Below are 19828 nucleotides of genomic sequence, written 5' to 3' on the forward strand. Positions count from 1 at the left end.
TCTCCAGACACTGATCCAGCAAGCCACACCACTTGCTAAATATTTTGAACATCACCCCCTGGCTATCAGGTGACTGGTCTCAACTAACCGAAGAGAAATGAAACTGGGAACTCACTGCTGAGGGTGTTGGGGTGACATGAATTCTGACAACCAGCAACAGGTCATTGAATCCCCTCCTCCATCTCCATCTCTCTCCTCCCCAGAGCCAGAAGTAGCCGGAGCCCAAGCTCTGCCTTCGCCCTTTCAGCATGTCCCACAGTCACACTCAGACATGATCGCACTCTTTTATTTACAGAAAACACAGACAAAGCATTTCAATGTTCATTTAGCAAACTGAACCACTCTTTTTTTTTTTTCTTTTTGGCACAAAGAAATATCACAGATGGACCCCAAGATCAATCAGAAAACCATAACATTTATCAGCCATCCCTGGTCCAGGGGCAGCCACAAGACTCAGACAGACAGACAGACAGCGTTGCCACAGACTGGAAGAAATAAACAAGGTCCACATTCACCTCACAGTAAACACCTGCTCACCGACAGGCAAGGGTGGGCAGGAGGGGGCAGTTTTCTCTGCTCCAAGGAGTGGGGGGCAGTGGGTACTGGGGGGCAGAAGCAGGATGGGGAGGGATAAACACCATTCATAAATTAGAGAGAGGTGGCCTTTTTGTTTTTAACCTCTTACCTTGTTGAAGTAAGACAGTGCAAAAACTACCATACCCTGACCACTCGTCCATTCGAAAAGCTTCAGAAGTTGTGTGGTTTGGGGTGTCTCTCCTCTCAGGCGCCCGTGTGTGTGTGTGTGTGTGTGTGTGTGTGTGTGTGTGTGTGTGTGTGTGAATGTGTAAGTGTGGTGCTTGTAAACATTGTCACCATCCACCAGAAACACACATCCAAGTATCTGAACGGGGTGGGGTGGGGGCTGGACCCCACTTCACCGCCCCCTCTGCCCCAGGGATTCCTGTCCAAGACATAGTGCAAATTTCAGAGACAAAGAGAGGCAGGTGGAAGTGGGGGTGGGGGGCGTGGACAGGGGGCAGGTAGGACCCAAAAGACGGGGTGGGAGAGGGAAGGGGGAAATAAGGCAACAGTTAAAAACAGTCCATGTTATCAAAACCGACACCATGTGCCCCCTGCCCCTACCCACAGAGCCCTGGTCACGAGAAAGGGCGGAAGTCCCGCTCCTCCACCAGGCTGATGGAGGGGTTCTTGAGCTCCTCCTCCGAGCTGGCCATCTTGTAGCCCAGCTGCGCCAGCACCCGCTGGCAGGCGTTCTGGGCGAAGGCCACGATGTCGTAGGAGAGGCGGAAGCGCCACTTCTCGGCCGTGGCCGCCGAGTTTCGCACCGTGCCGTACTTGTGCTTGCCCAAGGTGGGGTCTCCCCGCGTGTTGTTCTGGATCCAGCGCGCCACGTGGCTGTCCAAGGGGATACCCAGGAACCCGTAGATCTCCTCGGTCTTCTTCATGGGGTTCCTGGCCAGGTCCTCGTAGCGCACCAGCATGTACTTGCCCTTGAGCCATGCGGGCCGCATGAGGCCGGTGGACACGGAGTTGGAGAAGTCCTCGCACACCGTGGTCAGCTGCGTCACGTCCAGGTTGTAGGGCTTCCGCCCGGTGCCGTACCAGAGCCGCCAGAGCCGGTACGTGTCGCGGAAGGTCTCGCTGCGGGAGGCCAGGATGCCCCGGGGGTCCCGGACCAGCTGGATGACCTTGAGGTTTAGGCGGGGGTCTTCCACCAGGGCCCGTAGGTCGTTCACCTCGGGCACGCGCACCGTCTTGATGGCCACGTGGCTGCGCTCGCGGCAGGCCTCGGCGGCCACCGTCAGGTTCAACAGGCCGCACTTGCGGACGCAGTCCCCCTCCTCCAGGACCAGGTCCCCCGAGCCCGGAGCGTCGCACACGGGCCGGGAGCACAGCACGCGGCTGGCCCCGCGGCGGAAGATCCTGTCGGTGGTGTGGTTGACGGGTGGCGGCTTGATGTAGTTCTCCAGGAAATAGAGGTCGCAGTCGTAGAGGCTCCTCAGGAGGTCCCGGCTGGCGCCCAGCATGACCCGCCGGTCCGCGGGGCTCTTGCCCTGGGTGAAGCGGGGGATGAGCGTGTTCTGGACGTGGTAGAGGGGCTCGAACAGGTAGAAGACGTCCAGGTGCTGGTTGAAGAGCTGGCCCACGAAGGAGGAGCCGCTGCGCGTGGTGGCCAGGATAAGGATGTGGGTCTTACGCGAGAGGTTATAGGCGAACGTGGGGCCCTCCTCGCAGAGCCGCTCAGCCAGCCCGGCCTCCGCCAGGCCCGGGCAGGTGTGGAAGGACTTGGCGGTGAAGGTGCGGATGGCCGTGTATTGAATGGCGATGGAGGCCAGGGCAAGGAGGAGGACGGCCTTCCAGGAACATTGCATGGCTGGGCACCTTCATGGGGCTGCTTCTCCAGCATGTGAGGTCTGGGGGCCAAGGTGGGGAGCCATCAGGGAGCAGCCAGGCTTGGGTGCTTCCGACGGCCAGAGCGGGGCACTGGCTTGCTCCCTGAGAGGAGCTGGGTCTCCAGCCCTCAGGCAAGGGGCCCCAGCTCCCTGTCTGAGTGCTCCCACATATACCTGAGCGCTAAAGGGGCTCCTACACTAGACTTTACCATTCTCTGGGGACTCCCGGGGGCTATTAGGGACTGAACAAATCGATTCCCATACCCCAGGGTCTAACCTACAGAATACTGTGGGGCCTCCCATGGGGAACTGAGTACCTTAGTGGGGCCTGACCAGGCAAGACCCTAACTCCCTCAACTCCCATACCTAGGGAATGATCAGCTCCCACCCACCTCAAGCCATTCCCCTGTCTCTGCCTTTCCACCCCTGCTGGCATCTCCTGGGCCACCTGCATCTTCTTCCACTCCCACGAGCTGGCACCCATTTCCCCATGTGGTCCTCTTTCCTCTGTCTTCTGCCTACCCCCAGGAGGAAGAAGGGTCCATGTCAGATGCCACCCCCTGACCCAAGTCCCCATGCAAAAAGAACCCGTGCATGCCTTGAGTGGGTGGGCTGCCAACAACCTCTGGCCACCGGGCTGGGGAAGGTGGACAGCTGCATCAAGCCCTTCCTGCTCCCCCCACCCAATTTACAGATGCAGGTGACCAGCTTATTCCAGTGGAGGACTCTCGGGGCTCATGGCCTCCCTCACAGGCAGCTGGCCCAGAGCAGACAGGGTCCAGGGGCTGCTGAGAAACACCCCTTCCCAGGCCCCAGTGGCCTCCAGGATTTGCTCCTGGCCACTGAGGAAGGGGGTGCCCCCCAGGTGGCACTAGTGGTAGAGAATCTTCCTGCCAATGCAGGAGACTCAAGAGACACAGGTTCAATCCCTGGGTTGGGAAGACCCCCTGGAGAAGGAAATGGCAACCCACTCCAGTATTCTTGCCTAGAGAATCCCCGGACAGAGGAGCCTGGTGGGCTACACAGTCTGTGGGGTCGCAGAGTCGGACACAACTGAGTATGCACACGTCTACTGAGGAAGGGGTCAAGGTCATGGGGCATGTGAGGGAACTGGTTTAGCTGTATGAACTGGTTCCTCCAGCACCTCTCCCCCAGCCAGTCCTCAAGGGCCTCCACCCTTAGGCCCTCACCCCCTTCAGCCCACAGGGTGAGCTCGGGGACCCCACTGTGATTCCCCAGTGGCCCCAGAGAATCCAGGCCGGGCAGAGAAGGAGAAGGGTGGAAGAGAAGGGGCATCTCAAGGAACGGAGGAAGTGCGGGGAATGTGAGAGCAGGGAAAGTGAGGGTGTGCTGGGGTCCCAAGAGAGGGGCCAAGCTGAGCATCTGAAAGTTGCTCCCCACCCCCCGTCCCCCAACCCCGAGAGAGGCCAGCTCAGCGACTCGCCCTGGGGAAGGCAAAGGCTGGGGGAGGGCTCCATCAACTCACCAAAGAGGGGCAGTTCCGCGCTGGGCAGTCCACAGCTGCCGGGCCTCCAGGCCTCGCCGGCAGTCACAGCCTGTGCAGCAGTCCCGTGGCCAGCAGACTGCAGGGAGACAGGGAGAGGAGTGGTGCTGAAGCGGGGCTCCCCGTGCCTCCCTCCCACCTCTTCGCCCCTGTGTCGCATGCCCCACGGACAGCTCCCCGGGGCTGGGCAACGCAAGCCCTGTCTGCTCTCCCAGATCTACCACTGAGACTCAGGACTCCAGGTAACCCAGTGCCATCTCTGAGTCCCTGGGTCCAGCCCTCTGAGTCCCAGGCAGCATCCCACCCCCTTCACCCACCTCTCCCACCTGCTACCCATACCCTACGAGAGAGTGATGCTCCAGTAGGCAGGGGGCTGGCAAGCCTGCATGCCCAGCTGAGAGTCAGTGCCCCATTAGGGAGGCACCCCTCCCAGCTACTACCCGAGAGAAGTGCAAAGAAATCCACTGGACACAAACACCCCTAGGCTGGCCAGCTCAGTTCAGCTCTGGTGACCAGACTGACCCAACCAGACCCAGTACCTAGTGCCCAACAATGGTACTGTCGGGGTCAAAGTTATCCCAGAAAACGGGGCCGGCTGGAGAACAGTCCAGATGGGTTCTGCATTTAAAATCCGCAGCATCCTGACCCTTTGCAGTTCACCTTGTTCAATGATTTTCCCCAACGGGGGTTAGCAGAAGTCGGGAAGAGCAAGGAGCCTCACCCCAGATCTCCAGGTGGAAGCAGCGGCTCAGTGGAGGCAGCCCACCCGCTGAAGCCCGGAAGGAAGGGACAGAAAGGAAGCAAGGTTCCTCTTTCACCCACACAGAGAGAGAACAGCTACCTGAAACTCAAAGCAAAAGTGGACCAGGAAGCATCCCTGACCTTCACACTCTTTGCAAACCCTAAGTCAAAGCACCAAGATCGTAGCATTGTTTTGGTTAGTATCCACTGAGCATTTCCTAAGCGCTAAGCGGTTTACCTACCTTGGCTCATCAGTGCTCCGCCAGAACTTTATGTGGAAGCCAGTACTGGTTCCATTTCACAGGCAAGAAAGCTGGGGCACAGAGAGGTGGAGAAACCTGCCTGAACTCAGGTTAACCTGCTTGCTTAACCCCCATCCAGCAGGTTCCCAGAGCCCACGCTCCTTTCCTCCAAGGAGGTCTGACTTACTGTTCCTCCAGGTTACCCATATTTCGCCTTCAGACATGCACGTAATTAATGTCCCCTGCTCATTTGTGAATCAGCGCGAGAGGCACCAGATGTTAGAAGGCAACATTCAGATGACTTCTGCGATTTAGAGCATGATTCTTCCCTTTGCTGTTTGGTCTGGTTGAACTACTGGGCTTGTGGAAGTTGGGTGAACGCCTGCGCCTTGTGAGTATTCTTCCCATGTTCACTATTGGGCACAATTCTCCTTGGGGGCGGGACCAGTGGGTCCTCATTTCCCAAATGAGTGCTGTCGGGTTCAGCTCACTCACCCAGCTCTCCACACCAGGGAGAGAGTCTGTTTTCCTGAGAGCCCCTGCTGGAAGGTTGGGGTCCTCACTTCCATTGTTCAGATGATGAAACTAAGGCTCAGAGACTACGCCAATGGGCGTGGTAAGCAAGTAAGAAGTAGGAGAGACTCGAGTCCCTCTGGATCAGACTCTTGGGCCAGTGCTGTGGCTCTTCTACCATCAGTTTAGTGGGGCAGAAACATGCTGAGGCTTAGGGACGGGCACAGAGGCTGGGGTGAGACGGCAGCGGGCTGGTGGTGGCTCTGGGAGTCCTGTTTGAAGTGTGAAACCCTCCTTGGTACTTAGAGGAAGTAGTACCAGTCCCCAGGTGGCAGTAAAGAGAGGAAAGGCGCAGTCAGAGGTTCTGGGGAACCTCCTGTGTGAGCCAAGAAACGCACACCCCATCCCACACCGCCTCACCCCACGACAGCAGAAGACACTGTCTCCATCAGCTGGCTTGCTCAGAGGACCCACAGAGAACAGCTTCTCAGCTTTATATGTGACCCTCCCCCGGCCCATGCAGAGTGCAGGCCCACCCTACCCAAGTGCCCCAAGACAAATGTGAACGAACGCTATCTTTAAAGAACAGGCAGGGAAAGTCACCAATATTCATGCAGAGTAATATTTTTAAGTTATTCAGGAGTCCATTCTTTTGCAGCCGTGCTGTTTCATTCGGCCATATTTCCTTTGTATTTATTCACAAGCATATTATTATCTAGCATGAGCCAGGTGCTGTTCTGAGAACTATGGGTAAAATAACACGAAGGAAAGCAAGTACTTCTGGGCACTCGCTATGTTTCTCCCAGTCATGTGCTCCCTTTCCAGGCATCAGCTCATCTAGTGCTCACAGTAACCCTGTGGGGTCATAGTCCCATTTTACAGATAAGGAAACTGAGGTTCTGTAGGGTTAGATAACTTCTCCAAGCTTAGAGCCAGGATTCCAGCCAGGCGGTAAGCTCAAAATCTCCTCCCTGACCTACTCCCTCTTCCACTGCATTCAACACCCTTTGGTCCTCACCAAGACAGGAAACGGAAGCTTTAAAAAGACCTCCCTTAACTCTTAAGATTCCAGTTCCAGAAACAATTCACCCAAGGTTTTCTTTAGAGATGAGCATCTTTCAAGGAGGAAACCCTTTTAAGTTTCTTCCCCTCACTTCCCAGAACCACCAGCACCCCCAAAAACTGTAAGGCCAGGATTGGAAGCTGCTGTCTTTGCCAATAAATCAGAAGGAATTAAAGCATCATTGCGATGCCATAAATCCCTTAAAAAGCAGGACTCAGATTTACAAGGTGCAACCTGGACATCCGAGAGGGGAAGATGTTGAAGGCAGGCCAGCCCCTTGTCACCCCACCCCCCAAGGAGGGCAAAGCCAGGGCATGGGAACGGGAAGATGGAGGAAGTCAGGCCCTCCTAGAAATGCCCCTGCTCTCCTGCCAGCCTGGCAGAACCAGGCGTCCTTGGTATGCTGGAAGCAACTGCCCTGGAAACCAGAGGCCCTGAGGCCCAGCCCCATTGTTCCCAGGGGAACTCTGGCCACTGCAAGGGATACCCTCAATACCCTCATCCTCTACGCCAGCCCTGAGTTTCTTGAAGCCTCTGGCCTGGCCTCCCTCCACCTCTGGCGAGTCAAGATCCAGGCAAGCCTTAAACGTGGGTGTCCAGAATCTAACTTCTCCTGGAAGTCACCCACTCTCTAAGGAAAGTTCAAACTTTGGAACCAGCCACCTTCAAATTAGGGTACAGGATGGGAGTGGGAAACACCTCTACGTGGGAGAACTAGAATTCAGAGCTAAGAGCTCAAGCCATGAAACCGCACCTACCCGGACCTGTCACTCAGCAGAACGCGCGGGCCTGGGCGACTCACTCGTTGTCCCTGAGCCTCAGTTTCCCCACCCGTATAACCGTAGCGGTGGTTATGTGAACAGGCGTATAATGTGGTAGAGCCTTGCGCTTGGGACGTTGGCTCCGGCACCAGCCCTGTGGATGACCAGCTTCCCCCAGTCTCCCTGGACCTCTGGTTTTCTCACCTAAGAAGCGAGGATAATTTTAACCAGGCTGTTTTTTAGGACTGATTACTTCCTACAGTGTCTAGCGAGGAGGAAGTGCTCAGTAAGTGTTGTTACTTTTATCGTCATTAATGTCTTGTGCGCTTTCCGTCTCAAGGAGGTCCCTCAGCACGCGTCAGCACTGACGATGACGGTGAGGCAGACACTCTCGCTGACCGCCGTGCCCAGACCCCGGCCAGGCAGGCTCTGCCCGGAGCCCCTGCCTTCCCCGCTCGCCCCGCCGGCGGGCTCTCTCCCGCGGAACCGCCGCAGTGGCTTCCCTGCTGCCCTCTAGCGGCCACATCCCTTAGTGCCGCCCCTTGGCGCTGCGTCTCGGCTGGGTTCAGAATTCCTGGCTGGTTGGCTGCAGTCTGGTGTGAGGACGCAGGCAGGCAGGCAGGCGGCGGGGAGGCGATGTTGCAGGAGCAGCGAGGTGGGGGGATGACACGCCCACCCGGGCTGCGGGCTCTGCTCTGTGCTCCCCTCTTCCCTCACCCACACAGCAAGAGGCAGGCGGCAACAGGCAGCCTCATAGCATCTGGAGGGCCTCGGCTCCCTGGTCTGGTTTAGCTCCAGCAAGGAAGGGACACCGAATGTCATAGGCTGGAGAGACCCACAGGCTCTGCATTCCCCTGGCTAGTGACCTTGGACTCACCCCCTGGCCTCTTTGTGCCTCGGTTTTTCCCTAAACCCAGTGACTCTTAAGGGCTTCCCAGGTCTGGCCATTGGAATTGTCCGATCCCGGGAAGCCCTTGGACTTCATCCCCAGGGTCAGGACCACCCTCCCTGAAGGATGGGGGACCCTCCTTCGGAAGTGGGAAGGCTCCAGTCACCTTCCAAGAGGCTACCAGGGCTGGCAGCTCTGCCCCTGTCTCAGCCCGATCTGTGGCTGTCCCGGTGAGGCCCAAGAACCAAGGGACACTGCCCTCTGACGAGCCAACCTCTGCCTCCTGCTGTGTTTAATCCACGCGACCCAATGCTGTGGTTCTTTGTCTTTTCTGGGTCACAGACCCCCTTGGAGAGACACAATCCCTCTTCCCAGAAGATCCATTTGTGCCCACAGTTTTATACACACAATTAGAAGGCTCTTAAACCTCCTAACACACACCCATGAGCATCCCTTCTCTTCCCTAGAGACTTAACCCTTTCATTATTAACATTCTCCCCCACCCTAGCGTTTTCTTTTTAACCGATTCTATCAGAGAAGGCTCCGCAGATGTGTAAGTACCAAGGTGGAACCATCATCCAAGATACATTAAGTAAAAAAAATAAATAAATAAAAATCTAGGGCCAGAAAAGACATGGGTAATAGTGTGCCACCATTTCTCATTTTTTAAAAGGGAATGTATGTGAATATATATATATATATATATATATATATATATATATATATATATATATATATATACCCACACACATTTATTTGAATCTATGCATAAACAACCACAAGAACTTGCACTGAACCAGCTAACTGTAGCTGCCAGGTGGGAGGAGCTAGGAGATGGGTGGGAGGAAGGCACAGTTTATACTGAGCATGTTGATTCAGTTTGAGTTTATTAACTTTGGGGAAGAGAGAGAAGCCACCTCATGCAGGAACTGGAGGGGCAACTGATGACAGGGTGGGGCCCTAAAACCCGGCACTGGCGTCTCACTGTGCCCCCTGCTCTGTCCCCAGGGCACTGCTGGCCGGCTCTCTCCACCAGCATTTCCAAGGCACCAGGGTTGCATTCACCATCTTTCGGCCAGAAAAACTGGGCTCAGTCTGCTCAGGCGGGAGACAGACATCACCTGGGGCTGCTGAGACAAGACAGGAGCTGAAAAAGGGGGAGACCTCAAAAGGAGGACCTGAGGCTTTGGGAAGAGCAGCTAAGACCCAGTTGGGGAAATGACTCCCCTCCCCGTTTTGCTCCTTGCTCCTTTTTCCCCTGCTTTTGTGAAGCCCAGGAAGACAGGAGAAGCAGAGGGGAAAAGCCTGATTATTGTATCAGATGATACAGCTCACCAGAGTCAGGAGTCAGTGTGGAGGAGCTCCGAGGCTCTGGGGTCCCAGAAACTGGAGCAAGAAGCAGAGGGAACTGGATGGGGGAAGAGATGGGGGGGGCACAGAGTTGGCAAACCGGCCTCTGAAATGGAGACTGCAGAAAGGAAATGTTAATCCCTGTGTCTGCAGTAGCCAGTGATGATCCACCATAGATGTTTGTTTAGTTAAGTCTAGAACACATAAAACAGCAGTTTTTTGTTCCTAAGGAAAATAATGTGACGAAAATGAAGCAAGGGGAAAACAGGGGTATGAAAGTTTGAAAGAAGGAGGAGCCAAGTCAGTGTACAACAGCCATGGGGTTACACAGACAGGTCAGAGTTACCTGGCAGCCAATGAGAAAAGGGAAATACTTCATTTATGTGTTTCATAGGATCCATGAGGTGAAGATTAAATCACCTGCTCAAGAGATACCCAACTATTCCTGTTATTGAATCCAACACAAGATTTCTCCAGAAGGCTCTTCTCAAGAGCCCTGAGTAGGTACCACTGTCCTTAAGACCTTACACCTAGTAAGTCCAAGGACAAGTTTAGCAGTGCTGTGTCCTGGAACAACCTTCAAGGTGAGCAGGACGCCCATATGTAGTTCAGCCAGTGCAGCCTTGGGGGGAGGTGATCTGATTGTGTCCAGACTCAGCCTCTGAGGTCTGGGTCAGCCCAGGGGTGATTGGAAGCCCCAGTGCTTCTTTCTCTTTAGGGTCATGCCCCCTCAATCTGAAACCCTGTAAGGTCTATGGTCCTTCTCTCCAGATCCACACCAATCTAAACATGTGTTTCGCACACAGTCTCTTGAGTCCCTGGGCCTCATGGCTTATCCACAGACCCCACGGAACCAGTACACACATCCTTCAGGCACCTCCAATGAGGGCAAGTTCTCATAATCATGGTTCCAAAGACAAGCATCTAGAGATGACCATCCACCAACTTTTCACCATCAGCAGAGAGGCTTGGCTATCTCTCATGAGCCCTGATGTCTCCAGAGCAGGTCACTCCAATATCCACATGTTTTGATCCTGGGACATGCATGGTGTCCCAAGCCTCTTTGAGAAGTTTCCCCATAGGCATGGGAGGAGGCAGGCTGAATGGAGGTTGGACATCCTGGCTGTGGGACCAGTCAGGGCTGGGTTGACTCCTACTGCTGATGCTTTACCTTGAGCAGAGCATTTCACCTCCATAGGCCTCAGCTGTCCTTATCTACGAAATGGGAAAGACAATCAAAGAATCTTTCGAATATTTGGATTGTGAGACAGAAAGCTGATGAAGCTTAGCACAGGGCTGGGCACAGAGCGGGATTCACTAAAACCCTGGGCATGATTTTGAGGGACTGCTCTGCTTTCGAACTGTGGTGTTGGAGAGGACTCTTGAGAGTCCCTTGACTGCAAGGAGATCCAACCAGTCCATCCTAAAGGAAATTGGCCCTGAATATTCATTGGAAGCACTGATGCTGAAGCTGAAGCTCCAATACTTTGGCCACCTGCTGCAAAGAGCCGACTCAATGGAAAAGACCCTGATGCTGGGAAAGACTGAGGGCAGGAGGAGAAGGGACGACAGAGGATGAGATGGTTGGATGGCATCATCGACTCAATGGACATGAGTTTGAGCAAGCTCTGGGAGACAGTGAAGGACAGGGAAGCCTGGCATGCTGCAGTCTGTGGGGTCGCAAAGAGTCAAACACGACTGAGCGACTGAATAACAACTCAAACGTACAAATAGGCAATAGCTGCCTGGAAATGTTCAAGGAAATTACAACAGTGCCACAGCCTCCTCCATGAAGCTCTCATCACCTGCGTAGGTTGGAGACCCTTGTTGTTCAGACTGCAGAGGCTCCCTACAGTCCTGCCAGTCAGCGGGTCCCGCCCGACCTGAGGCAAGTTTTCCCCAGCAGTGGGGCGAGTGATCGACCTCCTGCCGCACGGGCCCAGTGTTTCCGACTCCTCGCGGGGGAGGGATGAGTCAGAAGGGCCCAGTTCTCTGTCTCGGGCTGATCCTACCACAGCCCAGCCTGTGGTAGGCGGGACCCTCTGCACCCACACCGGGCGGAAAGGCCCCAGTTTCCTGTCCCCCCGCCCCTCCCCAGCAGCCAGAGTCGTCATCGGAATAGTACCCAGGCCCCGCCCCCTGGATACCGGGGGCTTTGGCCCCTCCTCCCGGCCTCAAGGATGGGAAACAGCCAACAGGAGCTAAAGCAAAGGCCGCTGCTGCCCAAGGGGCTGGGAGGGGGGCCATCTGTCCCCGGATCCTGGAGTCTCCCGTCTCGGGCCACCTGCATGAGGCCCAGCTGGCCCCTGGGGGTACGGGAGGGAGGGTGGGCGCCGGGGAAGCTCACCTGAGCTTTGGGGCTATTACATGGGATGGCGGGGGTACTGAAAGGTTGTTGCTGAGCCGTGAGAGGAGCTGGGATTCTTGGCCTCCGGAGGAGAGGAATTCAATCCGGGGCCAGTGAGGAGGCTTGATCGCTCAGAGCTTTTGTGTAATAAAGTTTTATTAAAGTATATTCTGACATAGACATCAGAAGGGGGCAGAAAGAGTGCCCCCCCCCCCGCTAGTCTTTAGCCGGATGTTATATGGCTACTAACAGGCTGCTAATTAGAGACAGGAAATGTCTCAAAACTCAGAGACTGGCACCAGGCCCCTCACCCAAGACATGCATTTTGAGATAATGTTGGCACAAGGTGAGTTGTCCCGGGCCATAAAACGATTGACATGAATCCTGAAGAAAGGCAGGTTTCCAAGCAAAGACATAGTCTCATTAACATAGCTTAAGAGAACATTTGCATGAGTAAAACATACTGGTTTGTCAAGTAAAACATACTGGTTCTGAGTCTTAGGCAGAACGGAGTTGAAGACAGAGTCTAGGGTAAATACATAGCTCATTAACATAGCTTAAGCAAAACATTTCCATAAGATAAACGCATTGGTTAGCTCAAGGTTTGAGAAAAGTTAAGTTCAGGTGGAACCAGGTGTCGTCATGGCAACACAGAATTTTAAAAGAAACCTCTTTTTAAATTTGTATAGAGAAGGCGAAAAAAGTCTGACACTTGTAATTTATTTCCTCCTGCCACTCAAGAGAGAGATTAAAAAATGTCTGACACTTGCAGCCTATTTCCTCCGTTTGGAGACCCCTGGCCTTCCTGCCTGTCACCCTCTCAATACTTCGCTCCCATCAAACGGGGGTTTTCCACAGGTATTGCTGCCATCTTTCACAGAGGAGGAGCGTGAGGCTCAGACAAGTGAGGGAACTTGTCCAAGTGTGTGTGGCTCGTCCTTGGTGGGGCCAGGATTCAAGCTCAGCTCCGAGGACCCCGAAGCCCTGGCCCTAACCACAAAGCTTAAATCCCCAGACCACACCCAGGAGCATGGATCAGCACCAGTACCTGGACACTAGAGGGGACAGGCAGGGCCAAGGTGGCCACTAGGACCCCACACACACCGGTGCCAACCTTGACCTCAGCATTCACCCAGACCCAGAAGTGGGTTCACCCAACAAACACCGAGTGGCCATCTCCAAGGTTCAGGCTCCTGCTGTGTCAGCTGGAGGGACACGGGCTGCCTGCGGCCCTTCCTGCCTGGTTCCTGGCACACCAAATGCGTGGGCACCATCTCACCGCTTCCCAAGGGATTCTCCCCTCCCCAGCTGAATGACAAAGAGAAGCCCATCACAAAGATTAGAATAAATAATGGTGCGAGCATGTGGAGGGTGCAGGGCAATGTGCAGAAAGGCACCAACCAAAACACACTCTGCCCCCCACTCCGGGGCTCTAGCTCTGGGTAGACAAGTAGAGGTGGGGGAGGGGGTGGTTTCACGGCCAGCAAGGCCAGAAATGCCCAAATGTTATGCAGCCAAGAGGACACCAAAAATGTCTTTATTACCACCTGGGCTGAAATGGCCGGGAATGGGGCAGAGGGTTGGGCTCAAGGCCCAGAAGGTCCCCCTGGTCCCTCAGCCCAGAACTTACCACCAGCCCCCAGCTGGTCCCAAGGATGCCAGACAGTTCAATCTGTCAGTTGTCTGTCTCCTGGATGAGAAGTGTTGGGGAGAGCCGCTCATGGGTAATATGACAATCAGGTGAGCACCTCTGCCCCTCCATCAACAGGGGCCTCCAGAAAAAGGCATGATGGTAACTGCTCATGGAGGATCCATCTCACAAGTGAGGGCCCGAGGCTCACTGAGGCTGAGCGGCGTGCTGAGAAGTGGCAGAGGGACCAGATGCAGGTTACAGGGTTCTACGTGTGAGGGGCATATAAAGCAAGGTCCTCACCTGTCTGACTTTCTCCCTAAAGATGTACCTTCCTTCCTTGACCCCCTAAAACCCGTGGTCTGAACCACCCCAGCTATTTTCCTGATCCTGTTAAGGCACACTTAAGAGGTCAGGAGCAACGCAACAGAGGCTGAGACCCAGACCTTGGATGCAGGGCAGGCTTTTACCCTCACAGGACTTTCCCAGGCACCCAGGGAGAGGAGATCACCCGCCTCCCTGAAATGAGATCCCGAACGTAACACTCTTAATGTTACGGTGATCTTCTTAGTGCACTGTGCAAGGTACTCACTCCGTGGCACCTTTGAAATGTCAGCACCAGACTTGTTGTCATCTTCATCTGCCGACAGAATCCCTGAGGGAGGGCGCCAGGCCCTCTGCCCACTCACCCATCTTGGCCCTCAGCACCCTGCAAGGACGCAGTGGGTGCTAAATGATTCATTTCCCCCGGCAGAGACCCAGAGAAGGGGAGGACTGTGCTCTGTTCTCTGTCCCAGAGGAAGAGATGAGTGTTTCCGACAATTCCCATCCCATGGCCTTCCAGCTCTAATCAAGGAGCAAACACAAAGAGAGAATCTCTAAACATTTAGAAAACGCGGGAACTCTGTGCCCCACGCGGTACCGTGGGGATTTATAAAGAACAAATCATGCCTGACAAACTTGATAGCTTTCTTGATAGAATTACAAGACTGGTAGATGAAGGAAATGTAGGCAGGGTAATATATCTTGATTTTTAGCAAAGCATTTGATACAGCGCCTCAAGTAATCTTACAAAATTAATTCAAACAGACTTGGCCCTAAGCACTTGTCATGGGGCTGAAAGCAAGAAGGGGCAGGTCCCAAGAGTCCCAGGTGGAGGAGGCAAGCCCAGGGGGAAGGAGCTGAGGGACAGAGTCCGGGAGAGAAGGCAGGGCTCCCAAGACTTATCTAACATCTTCATTAACGATCCTGAGAGAGGGAGTAAACAGTCCGTTAATGAAATTTGCAGAGGGTATTAAATTGGAAGGTGTTGTGAACACCAATGAGAATGGCAAAGCTGTCCAGAGAGACCTGGGGGAAGAACCTAGGCAGGAAACTGTCAGCATGGAGGGGGCTGGGGGCAGAGGGATTCTGGGGCCACCTGGAGCTGTCAGGGAAGAGGGAAGAACATCCCCAGGGCTGGGGTGGGGCTGGGGGCAGCCACGGCCAGCTTGAGTGATGGCTTTGACTGGCAAAGCCCAAAGATCTCAGTTTTCCCATCTGTAAAACAGAAGGAAGAGCAAGCAGGTGTGGAGGATGAGCGGTAGCTCCGAGAGCTGGTACTGATGCAGGGACTGCCTTTAGGGAGCTCGGAGTGGATGCCCTCCTTATGGGAGGGAAGGAGGAGACAGTGACCAGTGAAGTGGAGAGGAGGAGGGGTTGTCTGCAGGCCAGGGAGGGGAGGGCAGCAACTGAAAGACGGGCCAGTGAGGGAGACTGGCTGGGCCATCACTGGAGCCCAGAGTGGCCTCGAGCCACTGCCCAGACACTGCCGAGGCGCGGGTTGCTGGGGTAAGCAGATGTAGGCAGGCGCCCGTCTCCCAGCCTGCTGGGCTGGAGCCCAGAGCCAATCCAGACTTGTAGGGCGTGCTGGGCACACATCAGCAGCAGAGGTTCTAACCTGCGGGGATGAGGAGGCCAGCATCTGTTATCTTTCTGGAGAGTTCCTGATTCCTCTTCAGTGGATCACCAGGAGATGCTTCTCCAGCCAGGTGAATCCACCTCTCCGGGATCCGGGAAGGTCGCCCTCGCTCCAGTCTCCTCTCTCCGTCTTCAGAGACCCAGGGGGCCGAAGCAGGACACTGCCCGGCTATCTGGACTTGGGAGGATGTGTTCCCACAAGGCTCCCAGGCAGGTGGGGTCTGAACGGGAGCCAGGACTCCCTAGCACGGTGCTCAGGCCCTCAGCCACCTAAACATGTGCTCCGTGGGAGGAAGGACGGGATGGCTGGTTCCCAGCTGGGGGTGTACCGGTGGTTGCTGGGGAGGCTCTTACACGAAGCAGGAGGCCAGCCCTGCCAGATGTCAAGACCACCTTGCCAGACACAGAGGGGTGGATCCAGGTGAATGCACCGCCAGGGGCAGTACCCTTCCAACACCCTGAATTAATGGTGCTCACTGAACACTCGCTACGGCCTTCTTCCCGGTGCGTTTCTCGGGGTAACGCATTTGACCTTCACAACAGCCCTATGAGGTGGGTGAACAGCTCTTACTTTCCCATTTCACAGAAGAGGAGACTGAGGCATACGCTCGAGGCCATGAGCCCTAGCACCTAGTCAGAAAGCCCGTGGGAGAAGCAGAACCTGCCAAGAGCCACAGAGGGAGCTGAGCCGCTCCCGGGGTTGGAGGGGGGTAACCCCAGTGGGTGGGGAGAAGCAGCCCCTCCCACAAGGACCCCCAGACCCTTGCCCAGCTGCTCCCTGCTCCCCATGAAGGGAGTTGATCCAACTCCTACCACACTTGTGGAGCCTGAATTTTTACTATATGTTTCCCTTCTCCCCCACCACAGCCGCGATAAGCAGAGTCCTCTGAACAAGTCTGTTTCCATGGAAACCATACCGTGACTCAGGGCTTCGGGACCTTCTCTGAACCAGATTATGAATATCAAATACTCTCTCCCCGCCCCAATGCAGAGTGAGTTGGAAAAGTAAAGAGAGACCCACAGTGGGCAAGGGAGGGAGACAGGGGTGTGGGCAAGGGGAACTGCAGGGGTAGGGGGGCAGGAGGAGGTTCAAGCCTCTCCCTGCCCAGTGAGAGCATGGCCTCTGGGCCCCCTGCAGACTCAGCGGAGCACAGACGCACACCTCCTGCGCATACATGTGGCCGGTATACTCGTACCCCTATGTCAGCACCCTCAGTACCACTCCTCGGGAACTAGGGCCCCGGGAGTGGGAACAGGTAGGTAAGGCGGGCCCCACATCCCTTCTAATGGGGACCTGCCCATGGCAAAGGTGGCCATGCAGGAGGGAAGCTTGTCGGCAAGAGGAGCTTGGCTTTAGATGCTGAAGAGGAACCCTCCAGCCAAAAACATGGCAACACTCAGCAAAGAGGGAAATTTGGATTTTTAGGGGGAAAATGTGCTTCTGCTTTGCAGTGAGGTCGGATGTTAATGGTATGTGCCAGGAAGGAGGTGGGGCTAGGATTTCAAAACTTCAGCGGGGTTGGGGGCACCATTAGCAGAGACTGCCTCTCACCTCCCCAACCCCCCCGCCCCCAGCCCGCTGCCCAGGCCTAGCCCCTCACCTGCCAACATCAGGACAGCAGCAGGCAAATGAAAGTTTGCAGTACCAGGCTCCCGGGCCTCCCTCAGGGGGCTAAGGCCCCAGGGCAAATCCACCCCCTCCAGGCCCCAGCAGCTCCCTGAAGATCCAGGAGGGAGGGGAGGAGAATAGAGTGGAGGCTTGATACCTCCCTGGTGAATCCACTGTGTGAGTCATGACAGTGAGAGCACTTGCAGAAAGAAGCAGGGTCATGGTGCTGCCTCTAAGTGTCCCCAGCTGCTGAGGACCGGAGCCTAGGGACTGCCCATCTAAGTAAGGTCTCTGCCTGTGGCAGCCAGCCCCACTTCAAGGGGCTGAGGAGCCCCTGAAGCAGGTACCTGGTACCCCACCTGCTTGCCTCTTACACCTCCAGCTCCTCTGGCTGGCCAGAGCAGCTACCCTGCCAGCCAGGGCCCCACCTCCCGCCCCCAACCCCAGGTCTCCTCTGCCTCCAGTCCTTATCTACCCTCTGGACATCCACCTCCCTACCCACTGCCTTCACTTCTCTGTCAAAAGTCTAAGCCCATTCTCTGGCGCCTGGACTCCCTAGACGCCTCCAGCTTCCAAGCAGTGTTTAAGTCCATCAGGAGAAAAGCTGCACCAGAGGTGAGGAGCGGTAACCCTGGGAAGGGGCGGGCACAGGATGGAGGTTTGGGGGGGTACCCTGTGGCATCGCAAATCAGGCCAAGGTGCCACCAGAGGGCTACCGTTAGGTCTTACCTTTTAACCCCTAGCTTCCTGGCCAGGGCCACTCTGGGTTTCCCAGTGCCTGGGAGGGGCTGCTCTCCAGGAGGGGAAGAGCAGGCGGGTGGTTCTGGCTTCCGTGGGAGGTCTGCACCTTCCAGCAGCCCCTGTTCCCCCCTCCCCCTCCAAGACCAGTTCATCGCAGAGTGGTTGATGCGGGTGCGGGTGCGGGGCAGAGGCTAGGGGCAGGAAGCAGACGACAGCCCCCGTCTCCGCGTGCAGCGTGGTTTTGAAAAGTTGGTGCAGACGTGGGGACCCCAGGGTCTCCAGGGGTCTCAGCAGCCCCGAGCCCGGCAGGCTACGGGACGCCGAGCCTCGGGCAGCCCCCGAGTGCGCTCCGCAGTGGAGGGGAGCGGGCGCCTCGGGGCCGCCGCGCGACTCAAGTTTGCTGCCCTCCCCGAATGGGGGCGGGGAGGGCTAGGGCGATCGCGGCGCTCACCAGCCGCCGGCCCCGGGAAGCCCCTTCCTGCGCCTGACAAGCTGCTGTGCTCCCCCCGCCCCGCACCGCCCGTAGCGACTGTCCCCGAGCGGAGGGGCGTCTCCCACCGCGCCCGCGCCCCTCCCGGCTGCTGCGGCGAGTGTCCGCTCCCCCCGCCCCGGGGCCCGCCGGGCCCGGCCGGTACCTGGTTGGGGGCGCACCGGGAGCCGCTGCAGCGCCCAGCGCCGGCTCCATCCTCGGGTCTGGAGTCAGGCTCGCCGGGGGCCGGCGGGCGGCGGCGGTGGCGGCGGCAGCGGCGGCATCCTCCGCCTCCCGCGCCCTCCTCCTCGGCCTCCCTCCTCCCTCCTCTTCCACCGCCTCCGCGCGCCCCTCACGGGCCCCTCTTCATGGCCCGGGGGCGCGAGCCCAGGACCGCTCGGCCAGCTGAGAGCGTTCTCCGGGTCGGGGTACGGGATCGGGGGCCCGAGCGCGAGAGCCCCGGGGGCGCCGGGCCGGGGGCCGGGGGCCGGGACCGAGAGCGCGGCAGCTCGGGGCGCCGGAGCCTCGCCGAGCGCCTGCCCGCCCTGCGTCCCGAGCCCTGGGCTGCAGCGGCGGCGGCTACAGCGCCGAGCGAGCGGCGGGCCCTGCGGTCCGGGCTCCACCCCCCCAAAGCCGCCCGCCCCTCGGCTGCCGCCCGCCCCCTGCTCTTCCACACCCCGCCGGTGCGCGCCCTCCCGCTCCCCGCGCCGCCCTGCCGGCTCTGGCTTCCCGCGCTGCTCCAGCCACCGGCCCTCGGGACACCCGAGGTTCCTGTGCCGGTTCCTGTGCAACCCATCCAAACCTAGGGGCAGCCACACCCACAGCCCGGGTTTTGGGATCCCGGCGAGCGAAGGCGCAGGCTGCCCATTGGCACCACTTTCTGTACTCACCCCCACCCCGCCCCCGGGAGGGGGGCGGCGATCACCGAGGGCCTTCTGCCTGAATGCCCCTCCACCTCCAGAAGTTCGCCTGCAGCCCCCAGCCTGGCCCCGGGACCCCAGAACCCAGAACAGGAGCCAACCATATGTTGGTACCAACACCTCAGCACACACCCCTAGGTCACGCCCCTCCACCCCCTTTATTTCTCAGATGTGGAAATGAATCGTCTGCCCCTGCCCCCCCCCCCGCCGTGGTACCTCTTGGGCGGGGTCCACAGAGTGTTTGGGATGGGGGCAGGCGTTAAGGTGCATTTGCTGGCGGACCCTCTTCCAGGCCAGCCCTCCACCCCGCCCCCCCACCCGTCCTACCCCCCAGATGCTGGGGCTCCTAGGTGGAAAGCTGGAGCCACTGCCTCCCTTATGTAGGGAGACCCACCAGCAGAGCCCAGAGCCCCAGGCTGAGCACCTGGGCCTCTCATTCTTTGCACAAATATTGACTGAGCATCTCCCGAAGGCCGCGTCTTGCATGGGCACCAGGGACTCGTTGGTGACAAGACAAATGGACCCCTGGCCTCTCGAGTGAAGTGTAGGAGAAGCAGGGTAAACAGGCAGAGAGTACCTGGGAGCTGTGGCCCCTGGGCTGGAGGGGACAGAGGGAAGCGCAGCTCTGCCACCGGCTCTGCCTGTGCAGGGGCTGGCCACCATGGGGGCCTGTGTC

At 57.1% G+C, this 19828-nt stretch overlaps 1 protein-coding gene across 14 annotated transcripts in view; it reads right to left on the minus strand.

Moving 5' to 3' along the window:
* Window positions 1-270: 270 nt before the first annotated feature.
* The window catches only part of CHST1 (carbohydrate sulfotransferase 1), a 90267-nt gene continuing 70709 nt past the window's right edge, over window positions 271-19828 (minus strand). Inside the window, exons 1-5 of one of the 14 annotated variants that reach the window (XM_081538331.1) lie at window positions 18399-18809; window positions 7236-7442; window positions 4902-4972; window positions 3901-3997; window positions 271-2435 (exon numbers count right to left, since the gene is read on the minus strand). In XM_081538331.1, coding sequence (XP_081394457.1) covers window positions 1158-2393 — 1236 coding nt within the window. In that variant the 5' untranslated portion in view covers window positions 2394-2435; window positions 3901-3997; window positions 4902-4972; window positions 7236-7442; window positions 18399-18809 and the 3' untranslated portion in view covers window positions 271-1157. Of the gene's footprint in view, window positions 2436-3900; window positions 3998-4639; window positions 4760-4897; window positions 4998-5088; window positions 5271-7235; window positions 7721-15393; window positions 15959-17014; window positions 17132-18398; window positions 18810-19828 lie in introns of those variants that run through there. The other 13 variants (XM_081538332.1, XM_081538322.1, XM_081538330.1 and 10 more) reach the window with 13 other exon arrangements.

This window comes from Giraffa tippelskirchi, chromosome 11, assembly GCF_054371585.1.
Source record: "Giraffa tippelskirchi isolate mGirTip1 chromosome 11, T2T-mGirTip1v1.2.pri, whole genome shotgun sequence".
NCBI lineage: Eukaryota > Metazoa > Chordata > Mammalia > Artiodactyla > Giraffidae > Giraffa > Giraffa tippelskirchi.